This window comes from Macrobrachium rosenbergii, chromosome 34 (genome assembly GCF_040412425.1).
Source record: "Macrobrachium rosenbergii isolate ZJJX-2024 chromosome 34, ASM4041242v1, whole genome shotgun sequence".
Taxonomy (NCBI): Eukaryota; Metazoa; Arthropoda; class Malacostraca; order Decapoda; family Palaemonidae; genus Macrobrachium; species Macrobrachium rosenbergii.
The window spans coordinates 10,252,470-10,270,214 of NC_089774.1; the positions used below are offsets into that span (position 1 = coordinate 10,252,470).

General features: G+C 38.3%; 2 protein-coding genes across 4 annotated transcripts; both read left to right on the forward strand.

Moving 5' to 3' along the window:
• The first annotated feature begins 22 nt into the window (after nt 1–22).
• On the forward strand, nt 23–2,677 carry LOC136856183 (uncharacterized). The gene is made up of 4 exons (XM_067133857.1): nt 23–142; nt 622–808; nt 999–1,166; nt 2,361–2,677. Exons 2-4 carry the CDS (start codon nt 630–632, stop codon nt 2,512–2,514), a joined length of 501 nt encoding a protein of 166 aa, XP_066989958.1. The 5' UTR covers nt 23–142; nt 622–629; the 3' UTR covers nt 2,515–2,677.
• Nucleotides 2,678–3,325: 648 nt separating this feature from the next.
• Nucleotides 3,326–16,881, forward strand: LOC136856184 (uncharacterized). Of its 3 annotated transcripts, XM_067133860.1 has the most exons (11): nt 3,326–3,430; nt 5,393–5,579; nt 6,047–6,175; nt 6,770–6,877; nt 7,922–8,119; nt 8,899–9,181; nt 10,191–10,289; nt 11,519–11,662; nt 12,079–12,323; nt 12,858–13,505; nt 13,658–16,881. In XM_067133860.1, exons 2-10 carry the CDS (start codon nt 5,415–5,417, stop codon nt 13,485–13,487), a joined length of 2,001 nt encoding a protein of 666 aa, XP_066989961.1. In that variant the 5' UTR covers nt 3,326–3,430; nt 5,393–5,414; the 3' UTR covers nt 13,488–13,505; nt 13,658–16,881. The 3 variants fall into 3 exon arrangements, with proteins under 3 accessions (XP_066989961.1, XP_066989959.1, XP_066989960.1); XM_067133858.1 differs by having other exon boundaries at nt 12,858–16,881; XM_067133859.1 differs by having other exon boundaries at nt 3,366–3,537; nt 12,858–16,881.
• The last annotated feature ends 864 nt before the right edge of the window (nt 16,882–17,745 follow it).

Here is a 17,745-nt window from a genome sequence, read left to right on the forward strand (position 1 = left end):
AAGAGCTTTCTCCCATAGCTCCTCCCCCTCCCCTTCTCTCTTCTTTTGAGTAAGAAAGATGTCCCACTTCTGAGTGACTTAGATCTGGTCCTGCTTTCTCAACTTCACGAGGCAGAAGAAGCAGCACGTGAGGTCTCACAAGGTGAGTTTTTGGGGACGCGTTGGTTTAGGAGGTGGGTTTTTACTGGGCCATTAAGAGAACATGCTTGGAGAGTGAGTTTTTGCCTCGACGGGGAAGACTGAAAACAGTGGAATGTGTTTGTGTATCTAAGTTTTTTTTAGTGAAGGAATGGTGTATTTGCTCAGAACTAGTGTAGAAATTGAGTGTATTTACTAAGCAAAAGAGTTTTACCTGTTGAAAGGGTGTGTATTTGTTTATAGAGAGAGTTTTCCTTGTAGAAATGTAAAGTATTTGCTAAGAAAATTTGAGTTTTTCTGTAGAAATGAAGCACATTTGCTTCAAAGAAGGAGCCATTTCCCTGTAGATATGTTGTATATTTATGTAGGAGTTGAAATGAACAACAACAACAACAACAACAACAACAACAACAACAATAATAATAATAATAATAATAATAATAATAATAATAATAATAATAATAATAATCGTTGTTCCCACAGGTGTAATCATGGCCTCCATAGTCCAACCCCTCAACACAACCATAGTGAATTTCTCCAGCTTCGTGGGCGTCCCCATTCTCTCGGACGCCGACGGCAATGGCATCCCGACGCCCAGAAACATACCGGTCATGCTGTGCACCATCACACTGTACCTGGACGTCATCAAACAACAGAATAGGATGAACAGGTGAGAAGAAGAAGAAGAAGCAGCAATCTTGTAAACAAAACATTATTCTTCTTTCTACCACACACCAAGACTTGGGGGCTTATGTCCTCTATCTCTAGCTTGTAGGGCCTCAATTATGTACTGACAACAACAACAAGAAGTAGATGACTCGTGTAAACAAACCATTCTTCTTCTTTCTCCCACAAACCAGGAGATTTGCCGACGACCAGCTCTTCATCTACCAGTATGTGGAATCTAGACTCACCAACGAGTACGGCGTAGACGGCAGGTCCTGTCTCCTGAGGTTTATCTGCGAAATAAACCGTTTTCCAATCCGGGAGTGGACCATGATTGGAGAGCTGATTTCTGAGGTCTTTACGTAAGTTCTTGACAGTTTCTGAAGACTTTTTTTTGGTTCAGTTTTTGAAATATGACCCGTCAAATTAGTCTTGGAATAATTGCATTTAATGGAAATGCAAGTTGTAAACTGCGAAATATATTAATCTTTGTGGAAGCTAAGATCATTTAATAGTTCTATTTGTTTTTACAGTATTTTTCAATCTTCTGAACAACCAAAGCTGTTATCTGATGGTTTTTAATGATAAATACGTATTCTTTGATTCATTGTGATATCCAAGGTCTTATTAATCATATATCTTTATTTCTAAACCAATTCTGTCAGTTTTAAGTTGCATTAGTCACGAATATTTTAGTTTTAAAGGTTGTTGCTACATCAAGACAGTCATTTTTGTCATTTGGGTGTCTGAACCGAGTCCAGGAGTCCAGATTAGGCATGCAGGCCTGAGATTGGTTTAATCTACACCAACCAACCTGTTGTGTGACGTAAAAGAATCCTTACTAAACTTAGTTTTTTGTTGTGTAACGTAAGATATCCCCAGTGAAATCTTAAGATACCTCTGGTAGTCACTTCTTGCAAATAGTAGAGAGAAGATGATGTCACAATGGTCCAGTTGATGGAGAAGGTATTCCCAGAATCCTTCGTGAGGGAACTAATGTTGAAGAAATTGAAAAAGGCTTTCTGTAGCCCCTTGTAGCATCTTGCTGACAAAATTTAGCACTTTCACAGAGACAAAATTGAAACTGTATATGTTTATTGGTGTGCTTTGCATGAGGTGATGGGCCCATCACTTTTGCCAAGATTTTTGACCAGTTGGTGGTGCCAAATTTAGTGGCAAAATGCCAAGAGGTACACGTGTCTAAGCCTCTTGCGTCTTGTAGATAGTGCAAGAATTCAGGTTCTGAAAGAGGGAGAATCAAGGTATAAATAATACATTTAGTAGCATACTATCATTCTTAATGAAGATTTTAACACATTAGTATCTAACAAAAAACATCAAAATAACCATTATCTTTGCAACAAACAAGAATATGTCTGCAAATAACAAGCATTTAAGAGAGGAATCTCAAAGTTCAAGGACGGGGCATCATGTCTCTCAACGTGTCACAGTAATAATTGAGGTACTGTGACACTGGCCACTGAACAGGTAAAGAAATTCATTGACACACATTAAACCCACCCATTCTCATTCTTCTTCTTCTTCTTGTATTTCAGGCCAAGAGAAGGGAAAGGAAGCCACCTTGAGGCATACCACTATGCAGCTGAAACTGGGAGGAGTACCGTAGGGTTGTCTTCTTGTTCCCAAGAGTACTCAAGTTCCTGTCCACTGAGTGTCTTCAACTTTTTCAACCAGCAGGAGATTTTTTGAGGAATTATGATTTTCAAAAAGTATTCTGATGAAGTCTTCTGTAATTTTTCTATGATTTTCAAAGCAGTATTGTTGTTTCACCACTTTCCTGTGTTGTTTTGTTGTATGTTGTTTGTCAGAATTGTGCAACTGTTGCCATAAAGTTCCCTTCAAGGGTGGTAGTTTGATGTGTTGTTTCTTTATATATATATATATATATATATATATATATATATATATATATATATATATATATATATATATATATATATATATATATATATAAATAAATCATTCGGACATTTTAATCAAACTCTTCTTCTTGATTTTATTTGTCATTGAACTTTTGTTGATAAATGTGAATTTATCAACTTGAATAACTAATTAAATAGCTAATATAGAACTAAATAACCCCGAATTTTTATTTATATGAATAAATTATCAGATAAATATGGATGCCACCCAACCCAACGTAACACTGAACACTGAAAACATAGAATAAATCTGATATATATGATTAAAACGGATTAAAATCAGACTAAGTTACATTGAAATAAACTACATTGTCACGTATTTATTAAAATAAATCAATTATAATGTATATTAATCCATTCAAATAGAGAAATTCGAATAAATACCTTCGTTAGAACAATGTAAGGGATAACGAGCCGTCAACCCGACAACTGAACTTGAAATATTCCAAATAAAATAAATCATGCGTTTATTAATGAAAATAAACCATAATAAAATACATAATATAATTATACATTAAACTAAGCGTATAACAATGCATAAAAACCCATTAAAACCGAGAAATTCAAATAAAATCGCCACGAGAAGTAAGGGAAAGCGAGCCATGTCGGCCCCTGAGCCCACCCGAATGGAAGCCATTTTTAAATTATTTATATTATATATTTGTGACGATGGCGCTGTTCCCGTGAGTACTACAGCCACACTTAAATAGCCTGACCCCGAAACTATCAGTCTGCAAGGCTATTGAGGCTGAAATAGGGCTATTAGATGAGCAAATAGCTTGCCCCGGCGGTTAGCAGGTCTACGTAGGCCTATGGGCCTAGGCTTCGTTATAGAGCTCCTATAAACACTCGTAGATTAACCGTATCCCTATATTAACCCTCGTTAGACTGCATGTCATGAAAGAATGCGTCAGGCTAAGCTTACAACACGTCTTTCCGGGCAGCCTGACTCGCTTGGGAGGTCGTTAGACTAGATGACGTGTCTATAGGCCTAGGGCTCGATAGTTTATAGGCCTAAGCTATATAAGACCGTTTAAACCGTCTAGAATTGTATTTATAGAGATATCTATCATTTTATAGCCTTCCGTGAGGTTAGGCTGTACTCTCACCTAACCTCACCATGTATAGGAGCGTAGGCCTATGACGTATCTCTATTTAATTCTATTAACGAATTATAGGTCTATACGAGCTGTTTATAGGCCTGTTTCTATGTATTCTATTTTATTCTTTCTGTTTCTTCTATGTCTCATACATAGGAACATAAAATTTTTTTTTTATATATTTTATTCTTTTTATTTTATATTTCTTCCGTTTCTCTTATTTAGGCCTCTCTCTCTCTCTCTCTCTCTCTCTCTCTCTCTCTCTCTCTCTCTCTCCATTTCATACAAGCGGATGTCCAACGCCAGGCCCGTGTCGTGTCGACGCGATGCCCGATTTATGGAGAGTCCAGATTTAAACATTTAATAAATATATAAATATAATAAATATATTTAAATATAATAAATTTATTAAATATAAATATAAATAATAAATCTAAATAACGATAAACTCTCCTTTTACACCGAGAATTCGAGGCCCAGATTTATGGAAAGTCATTTAAGGAAGTCAGATTTAAACATTTAATAAATATATAAATAAAGATAATAAATATATTTAAATAAATATAAGATTTATTAAATATAAATATAAATAATAAATCTAAATAACGATAAACTCTCCTTTTACACCGAGAGAATTCCGAGGCCCAGTCGAGAAATGCGCGAAGGGCTAAGACATTTAGGGAGGTCCAGATGTAAAAATTTAATAAATATATAAATAAAGATAATAAATATATTTAAATAAATATAATAAATTTATTAAATATAAATATAAATAATAAATCTAAATAACGATAAACTCTCCTTTTACACCGAGAGAATTCCGAGGCCCAGTCGAGAAATGCGCGAAGGGCTAAAACATTTAATTATATATTTGCACTGTTCAAATTTTTCTATTTTATGAGACATTCGGATTTCCAGCGACACCCCACAGGCCTGCGTTCGGGTTCGGGCGGAAGTTGACGCAGTTGTGGAGCCGTCGGACCGTTTCTTTGAAGAGTCACATAAGCAAAGCAGTTCTGTCGGCCATATTTTGTACGATTACTTTGTTAGTGGCCGTTAAGTTTTGGCTCTCGCCAATTTCCGACTGAATTCGCAAGTGCCGAACCTTGTGTGTGTGTGTGTGGGGGGGATTCGAGATCGGGCGTGTACAAGAAGGCCTATAACTATTGCTTCCAAAGGCATAAGCGTTTTAGAGTGGGATTCTCCTCTAAATTATATATTGCTCTATTTATATATAAGAAATTACTGGTAATTATTACCGTCTGCGACATGAATTAGGGCAAAATGCTTTAGTACAAAATAACGAAATAATTTTTCGTATTTGCCTGTGGTAGTTACAGTTATTCTTATTATAAAAGTTGCTGTTTTTGTCTATGTATTTGAGTTTTACAGTTTTTTTAACTTTTCGTGTCCAAATAAAAATAAAATAGCCGAATTATCATTATTATTATTATTCAGAAAATTAACCGTCTTCATATATAGAACAAAGAGTCCCATCAGTACGATATTTGTAATATCAAATTTAAAAATGCATCCTTTTTCCAGGCACCCCTGAAATCTTGAGGCGATGGATGAACTTGACGACTTGCCCGCGGCTTCGGACTCGGCAGAGGGCTTGCCCGAGTCGAAGAGTTCCTCTCCCTGCGTCGCCAGGTCTGCCCGGGGATCGGACGAGTTGAATCCGGGCGAGAAGAGGGAGTCCCCCGATAGGAACGACAGTGGCGCCGAGGAAGTGAGTAGTCCTGGAATTACGTTTGTTTAATTACGGCAACGTTTTCTGTATGTTTAACAGTTTGCAGAATTACAGTTTTCTACAGTGTTTCGGTGATATTATTTCTTCCAGCTTATCAAGTTTCATCCCCGTTATTACCCCATAGCCTGCGGTGCAATGTAGGCATTGCCCGAGGTTCTCCGCGGCGTCCCTTCAACCCCTAGCTGCAACCCCTTTCATCCCTTTGACTGTACCTCCCTTCATATTCTATTTCTTCCATCTTACTTTCCTCAGCCCCCTCTTAACAATTGTTGCAGAGTGCAACTGCAAAAGGTTGGCCTTTGGCCTAAATTTTGTATTCCATTCCATCCGTGTCATTAGAAAGATTCTTCGTTTTGAATTATCTTCTTACTAAAATCATCCATTTTCATGTTTTGTAAGTTTAAAGCCAATCATTTTACTTGACGGTCCTTCGTCTGACGTTTCAGAGTCTAGTTAATCCGCCTCCCCCGGCCGAACTGGGCGAAGATGTTTGTGCCATGCTCCGAGGTGACGCGATTGGCAACACCGCCTACACACAGCGTTGGGTGCTAAACACTTTGCTCGTCATCACTCAGGTGGGATGCATAGCATATGATTTTAAGAATGTAACTGTACAAAAAGTCATTGGTTAAATGTTTTGTTCATTTTTAGTCTAAAGGCAAAATATACCTTAAAATAGCCTAGTTTTTGCAATACAGTTTTATGCATATCAAACCTGCTCTGCTGTTTACTAGGTATTGAAACTGGGTTGTATAGCGTATGAATATAAGCATGAAACTGTGCAAAAAGCCATTGGTTAAAGGTTTTATTAATTTTTTAGTGTAAATGCAATATATACCTTAAAATATTCTATTTTTTGCAATATAATCTTTATGCATATTGAACCTGTTCTGCTGTTTACTAGGTATTGAAACCTTTCTTTTAAAAGGGTAATGGAAAAACAGTTATCCCCAAGAACTAAATTTATTACCAAAATTCAAGAGAATTATATAATACTAACTTTAAATTCTTAAGAATTGTCCCCTAGAACATCTCTGCAGACAAATGCTATTTGTGTTGCAATTTTTATCAAGGAAGTAACGATGAAAGTGTAACAGTTTCAGTGAGTTAATCAATTCACGTTCATTAAACATTTTAACAACTACGCCAATATCTCCCGCCCTTCTCAGGCACTGCCGTACTACCTAGCCGCGGAGGCCGAACCCGTTCCGGACGTGGCTTTCAGCCAGGAAAATGAGGACTCGAAGAACATGGACACCGAGGAACCTTCTGAGGAGGTAATTAGTTGCGTGAGAAACATTTTAGCGTAGTGGACCAAGTGGTCTGTCCTTTTACTTTGAATATTGGGTCTTTCTAAGGTTAGTTTATGACTGATTTTGCTCATTATTGATAGGCGAGGCATAACGGTTAATCTGTCACGAATGACAATCCGTAAGTAAAGCCTCGCTGTTGAACTTCTCAATTCCAGAGGTCCTTTATTCCTCACACCGTTGGGCTGTGGAACAGCCTCCCAGAGGGTGCCGTGAAGCTGCATTCTACCCTAATACTATTCTTCTATCATTTCAATACATTTTTATTTATCTAGTATTCATTAATTTCCTTTTTTCTTTTTTTAATAAGAGGTATCTCTTCGTTCTATATTTCCCCTTACTTCCTCTTACTTCTTCCTAATAAACACCGTAGTATTCTTTAGAAGCTTGAATTTCAAGCCAGTGACCCCTTTGGTGGGCTTGTTCCATATGAACAGGTTTCATCTACTGAATAATAATAATAATAATCTGTACTTATCAGCTACGATATTATGCTTATCTTTCGCTCTGCTGCCATTTTAGATGATACATTTTTCAGTAAAACTCTAGAATCAAGTGTTTAAGTTGAAAGCATAAGTTAGATTAGGTTAGGAAATAAGTGGAATTGCTGTTATTATTATTATTATTATTATTATTATTATTATTATTATTATTATTATTATTCAGTAGATGAAACCTATTCTTATGAAACAAGCCCACCAAAGAGGCCACTGACTTGAAATTCAAGCTTCCAAAGAACATGGCGTTCATTAGGAAGATGAGGAGGTAAAGGAAAATCTCACCTATTAAAAAAGAAAAAATGAATTAATAAATAGATAAAAATGTATTAAAATACAAGAATAGTATTAGGGTTGTAACGCACTGAATCTTCGCTTGAACTTCCAAAGTTCCAAATGCACGACATCCTCTGGGAAGCAGCGATGTACTTTTTGACATCCAGCTCTTGATGCAGCCCAGTCGATGTCCATTATCTTCATTGCAATTTTAGTAACTAAAAGCATCCTTTTCCAGGATAAAGGGGCTGACGGTCTGGAGGAGGGGAGACCGGCTGTCTTGGAGCTGGCGGAAGACGTTGAAAGTGCCGCCTGCCAGTTGTGGGACATGACGGTGGAACCTGACGTGGTGATCCACCTTCTCGATCTGGGAGCGGTCGACATTTTGCAGCTGGCGACGGACATAATCACGTTATCTCGCGCACCGAGGCTAACGGTAAGCTCTTTGAAGTCTTTCGCGTCTTTTTTTGCACTGTGGAGATGAAAGCGTGAATGAGGGCTACAAATTGGAACAATATGAAGTGTTGAAAAGATACATAAGGAGATTCCAGACTGGATGGCATATGTCAGGAATAAGGAAGGTACTCTACTTTGTTAGTCATTCCTAAAATTTGGGCTCAGTCCCAGCTGAAACAGTAATGTAATTTATCATTTGAGTAAGTTCACAGTGCCTTTATTGTTTCTCTGTCATACTATTTATAAATTAAGTAAGTGCACGGTACCTTTATTCTTGGCCAAGTGATGGCCGACAGGGCAATTTATAATGCAGTTGTCTTAGAATCTGCAATGGAGAACATCTTAATTTTAATTGTTCATTAGTGGTAAAGTGAAATCAAGTATTTATGTATGATATACGAGAGTGATTTTAGAATTTGTGTGTTTAAATGGTAATTTGCTGAGTGTCTTCGATTATGCATACTATCAAACTCAAGCTGGATGACTGTGAAGAAATTTCTTTGGTGTAATTGACGTTTCAGTTGCCGTTGTCATCCACGAATATTTATCTTTCAGGCCCGGCAAGGGGGTATTCTCTTTCTTCCATCAGAATTGCCACCCTCTAACATTTGTTTCATAGTGCAACTGCGAGGTTTTCCTCCTGTTACCCCTTTCAAACCTTCTTACTGTCAATTTCCATTTCAGCGCTGAATGACCTCACAGGCCACAGCGCTTGGGCTTTGTCCTAAATCCTATACGCATTCGATTTTTATCTTTCAGGAGGTGGTCGTTGGAGTGGTAGCCAACATGAGCTGCCAACCCGCAGGCTGCAAAAGAATCATCAACCATCGGGCGTTGCTCAACGCTTGCCTGGCCCTCCCGCAGACGACGGACGACGTGCCGACGCTCATCGAGGCTTTCCGGTTTCTGCGGCTCCTCCTCTGGCACCTGAACCACCGGATTCCGATGAGCTCTCGCTCCGGGTGCCCGCTGACCATGGCGCTCAAGGGGCACGAAGCGCTTAAAGTTGCCCTGGTGTTTATTTTGAAAAACAGTTTGAGTGGTGAGACATCTTACTGATGGCTGTATTGTAGATTCACTCAGAATTTTTATAAACCGATTGTCCGCAGTTCATTGTACAGGTTTTATTGTGATTTATTGTCTAAGTTAGTTGAAGGCAGAGCTCCCCAAATGCCGTTATATTAGCATTCCTTCACAGGAATAAAGATCATTTTTTCCTGAAGCACGAACATTGCACTTTATTTAGCTTAACCTGTAAGGTGTCAAAGAAACGAGCAGGTAAAGGTTACTGCTGATTTATTACAGATCCAGGCGGCTTATATTGCGGCCGACTGACGCCGGGCCGTGAGAGACAATGGAATTGACTGTGACCTGAGGTCGAAACAATAAACAATAATATACAGTGAACGAGTACGAATTACAATACGAAACATACAGAGACACAATATAGATACAGTCTTGATGCCTGTGAATGAAGAAACATGTGATACACAATGTGTGACATTCGTATAAATACCATAAAGTAAAAATGATTAAAATGCGTGACCTGGCACGTTTTAGGCGTGACTAATTTAGCTTGAAGAAAACGGGAAGTCACCAAAGAAAACAAGCTCAGCGGAGACTTAATTAATGGCGCCGCCGAAACACTATCCTGGCGCCGAATTGGTGACTTTACAAACCTGTACCATTGCCACAGAAAAATGCTTCTATAACCTATGTCATTTTTTTCCATACTGGAAAATACTTTTGGTCAGCATTATTGAAGAAAACTTGCAGTAGTATATATCTGACTGACAAACAGAATATTTGCCATAACGAAAGTAGGCAGATACTCTTTACATATGTTATTCTTGTGATAAAAGTCATACATACCTGACTGATGTATTGTGGGTACTTCAGATACAACATTTTTAATCTTGAATTTTAATATTTGCAGACTTTTCACTACTTTTGTGGAGCCTATGCAAATTGCCAAAGGGCTTTCAGTTTAGGAGCTGAAAAAGTCAAAAGCAGGCTCATTTTCCTAATGATCTTTATTCTCTTGTTTTCAGAGACTCTTCTCAGCTCACTGTTTCAGTTCCTTGAAATATTGTTGTACCTCTGGCTGCCTGAAGATCAGGGCTATATGGCTGCGCATTATGCTGAATCGGGTAAAAAAATGACCTTACTTTTTGTAAATATTTATTTTTAAAAAGTTAACTTATTTTTGCACAAAGTACCTTATTGATGTAAAAAATTTTGCTTATTTTTGTCAAAATTACCTTATTCTTGTTCTGTCTTCAGAAGTCAGGCAATTTAGCAAGCTGGCTATTTCAGAAATTAGGAACTTATGTATTTCACCTTCATTACGGCGCTGAATAATCCTGACGGGTGTCCGGCGCTTGGTCTTCAAGACCTAAATTTCATAATCAACCAATCAATTCAAGGGCTCTGTCAAGACGTAAGCCACTGTAGAAGAACAAGTGGATGTGAGTAAGATTAAAACAGGAGCTTTCGAACTTCGCCGAGGTGATAATGATATTTTTTTTCATTTCTGATGGTTGCATACTAAACTTCAGGCAATGACAAAAAAAAAAAGGAGCCAAAAATGAACTCTTAATCTTAATCTCTTCAGCTGATCTCAGCGAAGGGCGAAAGCTCCTGTTTTCATTTCACATAAACTCAGTTTCCCACAGTGCTTTTTCTTAACCATTCAAGACAGGCAAGAAGAATGTGTTCTTACTACTGAATTTCTGTATTCATTTAGCAATGGACTAGAGCCAAGGGTTAGCCAGTATTGCATACTGTTGTTTGTAAAGAGCAAATTTGTTAATATAGGTCCTTCGCTTGTCCATCTTTCCAAGAAAACTACAATTATATGCAATGAAAATTGACAGATCACAAGAGGAGAGAGATTCAACAAAAATTTTAAGGTACTGAGACACAATGCATAACTGGACAATGTGTAGCTTACAAAGGTTTAAGAATTAGATAATTATCACCTTTGGGGATCAGTGACAATGTACAGTAATGTCATTAGTCAGGGTGAAGAGTTTTGAGATTATGAGTGGTAAGCACCAGGGAAAATGGCTGTAATGCATTGACAGGTGTAAATATGTATACTAATACATTTGCTGCTGCAAGGTAAAACACCATTGTTCTACAATAACTGGATTTTGGAAGTCTTAAACAGGAAAAGTGTCTTGGCATTAAATCAACCTGTGTACAGAATATAGTAGGTATTTTTATTATATATTCAACATCTTTAATAACCTAAAAATGAGAAAATCTTAACCTAACCTCACCAGTGGGACAGCATCATACCTACTGATGAATCACTTTCTAAACAATTGTCCCCACATCATGCAAATCCATCAAACATTCCTGAAATTGTCCGCAGGTTTAGTCGAGGGCATAGTGGAAGTCATGCGCCACTTTCTGAAGCAGGCAGAGAAGAACGGATGTCAGGAGCTTCCAAAGGAGGTCCACAAAGGAATCCTAATCTTGTACAGCTTCGTTGGCACACATGCGTCACACCTCATCAGTAAGTATTTTTATATTTCCTCTTGTAGAGAATATTATGTGCATTGTAGCAAATGTTTTTCGAACTCTTCAAAAGTTTAAATACTGACAACCCAAATTGTTTTATCATATTATTGCCCCCATAAAGGGCCGTGCTATCTGTAGGCATGAATATAGGTTCTTTTACTAAAGGAAGGGACCTGAAGTTTATCAGCAACTGAGGAGTATCAGGTTAATTTAAGTTGGGGACAAGAAAGGGGCAGTGTCTGCAGCATCCCTTGCAAAGCACAATGTAGGCAATATCTCCTACAGGAAGGCTTAAATCAGAAAACTGTGGGATGTTGAGAATAAGTTTGAAAATTTTTTGTTCACTTATGAGAATTCTTAACGAGCAAACCTTACTCTAAGACACAGTTATACTTACCGTCTCGATTCCAGGCAGCTTCGACCAGTACGAATCGCTCTTGGAGCCGATTGTGGTGAGCTACGTGGAACACATAGCGAAAGTGGAGAACACCGAGGAACTGCTCGAAGACGAAAATGCGGAGAGACTCACTTACGCTCTCGGCCTTTGCGAGCTCCTCGTGCCCACCATGCGCCACCCAAACATCCTTTCGTCTATCGGCAAGCTGCTGGTGTTAACCCATGGGGCCAATTATCGTCATGGGACACCCCTGGAAAAGGTGTGTTTTAATTCTTGTTATTTGTGTGTATCTCTTTTTGACGCGAGAGAAAGCAGACTGTATTTTAGGCTGAGTTTTGTTGCTTCTATTTTAGGCTGAGTTTCGTAGCTTCTATTTTAGTCTGACATTCAGTACTTCTATTTTGTTCTTTCCTCTTCCAGTTCAGGAGTGTATTGGAGAGATAACCATTAGACTGCTGATCATATCTTTAGCGTTAAAAAAGATAATGGCTAGAAATAGCCCCAAAAATTATGGATATCTAATTGACAAACTTATTGAAAGGTACATAAGCTTTGTGGAATTTTTTTGTTATTCTGATCATTAACAACGCACACTGGAAAATGGTGAGCTTTTGTGAGCATTACTTAAGATTCATTGCAGTGTCCCTTTGGCCCTAGCTGCAACCCTTTTCACTCATTTTACTTGACCTCTGTTCATATTCTCTTTCTTCCTTCTCACTTTCCACTCTCTCCCAAGAAAAATTCTGCCCTCAAGACATTTTTTTTACTGCATTTTTGGACTTCTGGTTTCCAGAACTTGCAGGCAGCCCCCAACCTCGTCCCAGACAGGAGGAGCCAGAGGAAACTCCGCAGAAGCAGGAGTAGGAAGAGCAGGTCGTCTCAGGAGCAAATGGAAACGGAATCGTCGATACCCGAGCAAGACGCGAAGGAAGAACGAGGCCAAGACGAGCGAGGGACGGAAGCAGAAGGGCCCCAGGCTCGAACAGATCCGTTCGACGGCAAGGGCAACGAGGGCCTGGCGAGCAGCGTTGCTTCTTCCCAGGGTCCGGCTGATTCCTCGTCCAGCACTGCCCAAGAATTGCCGGGAGCGGTGGCCTGTGAAAAGGTGCGGAACGAAGCTTCCGGTTCGGCAGCAAACAATCCCCCGGCGGCGAACGAGACGGCCGAGAAAAACAGCAAGACTGGGAAACTGAACAGCTTGATAGAGAGCTTGACTGACTACTGCGTCAGGGCCCTGAAGTACCCGAGAGACCTGTCTATGGTGCTGTCCGCCATTAACGAGTGCCACGTCCACGAAGTGCAGTATTTCTTCCGGGTCGTGCGCTCGCGCGAACCCAAGTTGGTCGGAGATATTCAGGAGAAGCTGCTGGACACTGGCTCCCACAATCGGTTGGTCACCATACTAGCGGATATGTACTCCTGACACAAACTTTCTCTCGAGGTAAGTACACTGTAAGTGTCATCGACTTTGTTAACGTCTTGGGCAGTTTTGTACCTATAATTTAGAGGTATGTTGTCTCAGCTCAAGATGTAAGGAACAAAGTGATGTTAAATAAACCACTAAAGGTTTAAAGACTGTACATTTAATTCCAGACAAATTGGAATCAGGAGAGCAACGCTGTATCGAAGCTGTCATGACAGACAAATTGGAATCAGGAGAGCAACGCTGTATCGAAGCTGTCATGAGGAAATTAAAAATGAATGATTTGGAAAAGAAAGTACATACTTTTATTTTGTAGTGTTATGGACATTAGTGAGTAAGGATAACATGTATGCAATCAAACTTTGCTCAAGATGTAATACGTTCAATGGATTAGCAAACAGTTTGCAAGAACAGCCTCATTCCAACATGTGTTGCACATTGAATGGAATTTGTAGAATGTTCCTTTGCATCATATTTTTAGGTGGGCGTTATACTTTGTTTCAGAATCTTCGTAAGGTATATCTGATTGTAGAATACATTAGTTAGGTATATCCCATTGATTTTGGACTAAATGTGGCCACTCTGATGATGCGTTTGTTGGTCTGAATTAAATTTTGCCTGCTAAAAAGGTTAAGCAATATGCAATACGCATATCAGTAGCTTTGGTTTATTTGCACGCTTTTGTGGATTTCAGTATACTGTGCTGCTATTTAGATTTGGGTAAATGACATCAAATGATAGAAAACCAAGCCTTTTTAACTGATTGCCTCACAGAGGTGCCTCACACTGAGGGACCTGGGGCAACCCGAACGAACTGTAAGGTCTGTAAGGTTAGTAACTGAACTTCAAGGTATCAAATCTGATTTTGTTGATTTTCTGTAAGACCTAAGTACAGAACTGTAGATTTTTATATTGTACAGCTCAAGCAGTTTAGTGTAACACTTACTGCAAGTATGAAAAATGTTTTAGCTCTGATATTCCGTGATTTCAAACCAGGCTGATGAAGTTGATGTGATGGAATTGCATTTTTTGTTGAAATAGGAAAATGAATTTCTTGTACATTTATCTTTTAGATATATATGTACTAGTTCTATTTCAGTTATGCATTTCTTTTCACATTGAAGTTACAGAATTAATGTTTTTTGATTTTTCAAACAGAATTTAATACCAAAAGATATACCTAGTGATATGACTAACAATTTGTATGGGTTCCCATATGCTTTCTTTAGTGGTCTATTGCAGGCTCACTTTGTGTATTGTTCTGTGATTTAGAATGATAAAAGTAATAGTCTTCTTGTCATTTGAGTGTATGATGTTACTGAAGAGCTGGATAGTGAAGAATTACAATGAATATGATGTACTGTATGGGGGACACGTACAGGGAAAAGACGTGTATAGTAATTTGATGTGCGTCACCTCATATGTTTCACAAGACACTTTGAAAAAATGCAGTTGGATTATATCACCTCTAGTTAAACATTCTATAGGCCTCAGATTGTAAGTTAATGACTGTTTAAATGTTTTACTACTGTATACTTAATTTGTGAGGTTGCATACCAAAGGAACTCACGTTTGAATGTGCTAGCTGTCCAGACTTCTGTTCCCGACAAAGCTGTAACGTCTAGGTACTGTATTGTGACCTCTTAGGAAATTGGTGCAAATTTGGAAGGAGAAACAGTGGAATAGATTCTGTTAGCAACTGTAAAGTAACATTTTGTCATGCCAGACTGTAGATTAAGTATGCCAGTATGTTTTGCACGAAGAATGATAATAAAAAATCATATAAGGGACCAGAAGATAAGATTTCATGCCACTTCAGGCTCCATTTGATTGAGTCTGAATGAATGCTTCCCAAGATTGATGCTGAGGAAGTTTTGTTTTCCTTACAAATGCTGCATAGTTAACCCTACCTACACCTTTCGTTATCACTGTAATGCTTCCGTCTTTGCTAACCAGATGTACGTTGGGCTGTGAGAAGTTTGACGTACCTCTTTGTGTGCGAATGAAATCTTTTTAGTTGTGGTGTCATGCAGGTTTGTCCCTTGTGAAGATCGTTTTGCAGCTTTTACTGGTTCCTGTATAATATTCTCCTTCTTGGGGTTGTGACACTAAGTAGGGTGAGCCTTCCATCCACTCATTTAAAAACAAAGCCTTTTGTGCCAGCACTACGAGTCTGTAAATGTGATTCACTGGTCCTGTCAAATGACAGTACTTTGTAATAGTGTACCATAGTTTGTATAACATTTTCCTTGTAGGAGGTTGCTATATGTCTTTTGCTCTTTGAAAAATGCTCAAGTGCTATGCACTGTTATTCAGCCTTTTGTTTTGCTAACTTTTTACTCTGATGATCCTGCTTTGTTCAGAACAAAACTGACAACGCACAAACCACCATCTGTCATCTGCCAAGCACCATGTAAGTTCACTCGTTCTTTAAATTGTTCATCATTATTTCTCAGCATAGTTTCAAGTTCCCCAAGTAGATCAGGATGCCCTGTCTTGTTACCTTATCATTCTTCTAATTTGGCAAGGGCTGAGGAAGAGTGAGTCTACTTTCTAGTTGACACTTTCTAGTTGGCGCTTTCAATTGGCTGAAGAAGCACCAGAACAGCAGCTGTTGAACAAAAGTTGAAGCAGGAGTTGAGAGAAGAAGCAGTGTAGAGTTGTGTTTCCTTCTCATCAAATAGTCAAGTATTCCAGGTGACATATTTTGGTATCAGTGGATTTGAATAAGTTAATGGAGACTTCAGACTGTCTGTATTATATATTTGCATACTTTGCACAAGGTATTTCACTGCTTTTAATGTGCTTGCTTGATTAGCGTGGTAATATTTTTCACATTCAGAGAGCTTGCTTTGAAACAATAGTAGCTATCACCATCACATTTATTTGCAAGTGTTCCATTCAGTGTTTGTCATAATTTAAGTATGATTAATATAATCAGCCCAGCCACAAGTTTGTCAGAAATCAAGTGTTATTATTTTAGGATAAAGCCCATCTGAAGACAATATTTCCAATAAATAAAAGTCTGATATGCAACACAATATGCAACTGCAAACACTGTATACAGTAGGATTATTTTTTCACTGTACAGACATACGTTAGATGATTTCTTAGTGTACGAACTCTGCCACGCATCGTTGTTATGGGATGTTTGCAAATACCTTCAAGCCATTGTTTTAGAATCATTTCATGTAGATATGTTGTATATATATGTAAACATTTTGCAACTTAATGAGGCTTATTTTTAAGGAGAAAGGATATACCAAATCAACCTGTACCTATTTAATTGAGACTAAAATAGACTCGTGCTTTAAATGTACCTTAGGCATATCCCAGACCTTCGTAATTATGACTGTCAGATAGCTGTGTAGTTTTAATAAAGTTTTCCAGAATTCTAGAATAATCATTCAATCATTATAGACAGAACCAGATTGAGAGAGCTGGAAGAACTGTAGAAACTCATGAAAACATTGGAGAATAGAGCTGAATAAGTATCACCCTGTCTTGAAATTGGAAATGCCAACTTGATTTGCATTGACTGGGCACATATTCAACACGGACCAGTCGTCATGTGGCAGAGTCAGATTCATTCCCATATCATTCACATTTTTAATGTGAATTTCATAACTTATGCCAAGTGTGAATAACAATGTCCATTATTTGTTAACCTGACTTATTATGTAAGATTGGATATTTAGGTCTTAAGCATCTAATGTTTGGATGTGTTTTGAGCCTGGAACTAAGTTGTTGCATTTTTTCAATATACAAAGTATTTCTTTGAAAGGAAACGTTCGACTGTCAACCATAAGTGGTGTCGTTTTCCAAGGCTGATCTCAGAAACAGCAGTCGACGTAACCCTGAACAGAAACATACCAGGTGACATTGGTGTGTCATTACAAGGCTATGAAGCAGCAGTCAGGAAAAATTGATGCAGAGAACAGGCAAGTTAGGCCCGCTTGAACATCCAGACAAAAAAAAGAGTTACTGAAAACAAGAAGTTTGTTTTGATTTTTTTTGTAAAAGGATTTTAAAAATTCATGATAGTGGGAAGCATCTCTGGACATTTTATTTCAAAGAGAAGATTGCTTATGATTTCCTTTACAACCCCATCGTCCCCTGTCAAACAAATACATTTCAAACAATTGGAAACTTCAACAACCACATAATTTGAAGTCAGGCTATAAACCAACCACACCACCTGTCATCAAGTGTAATGACCCATTTGCAAAATGGCTGAAATGAGTCAGAAATTAAAAGA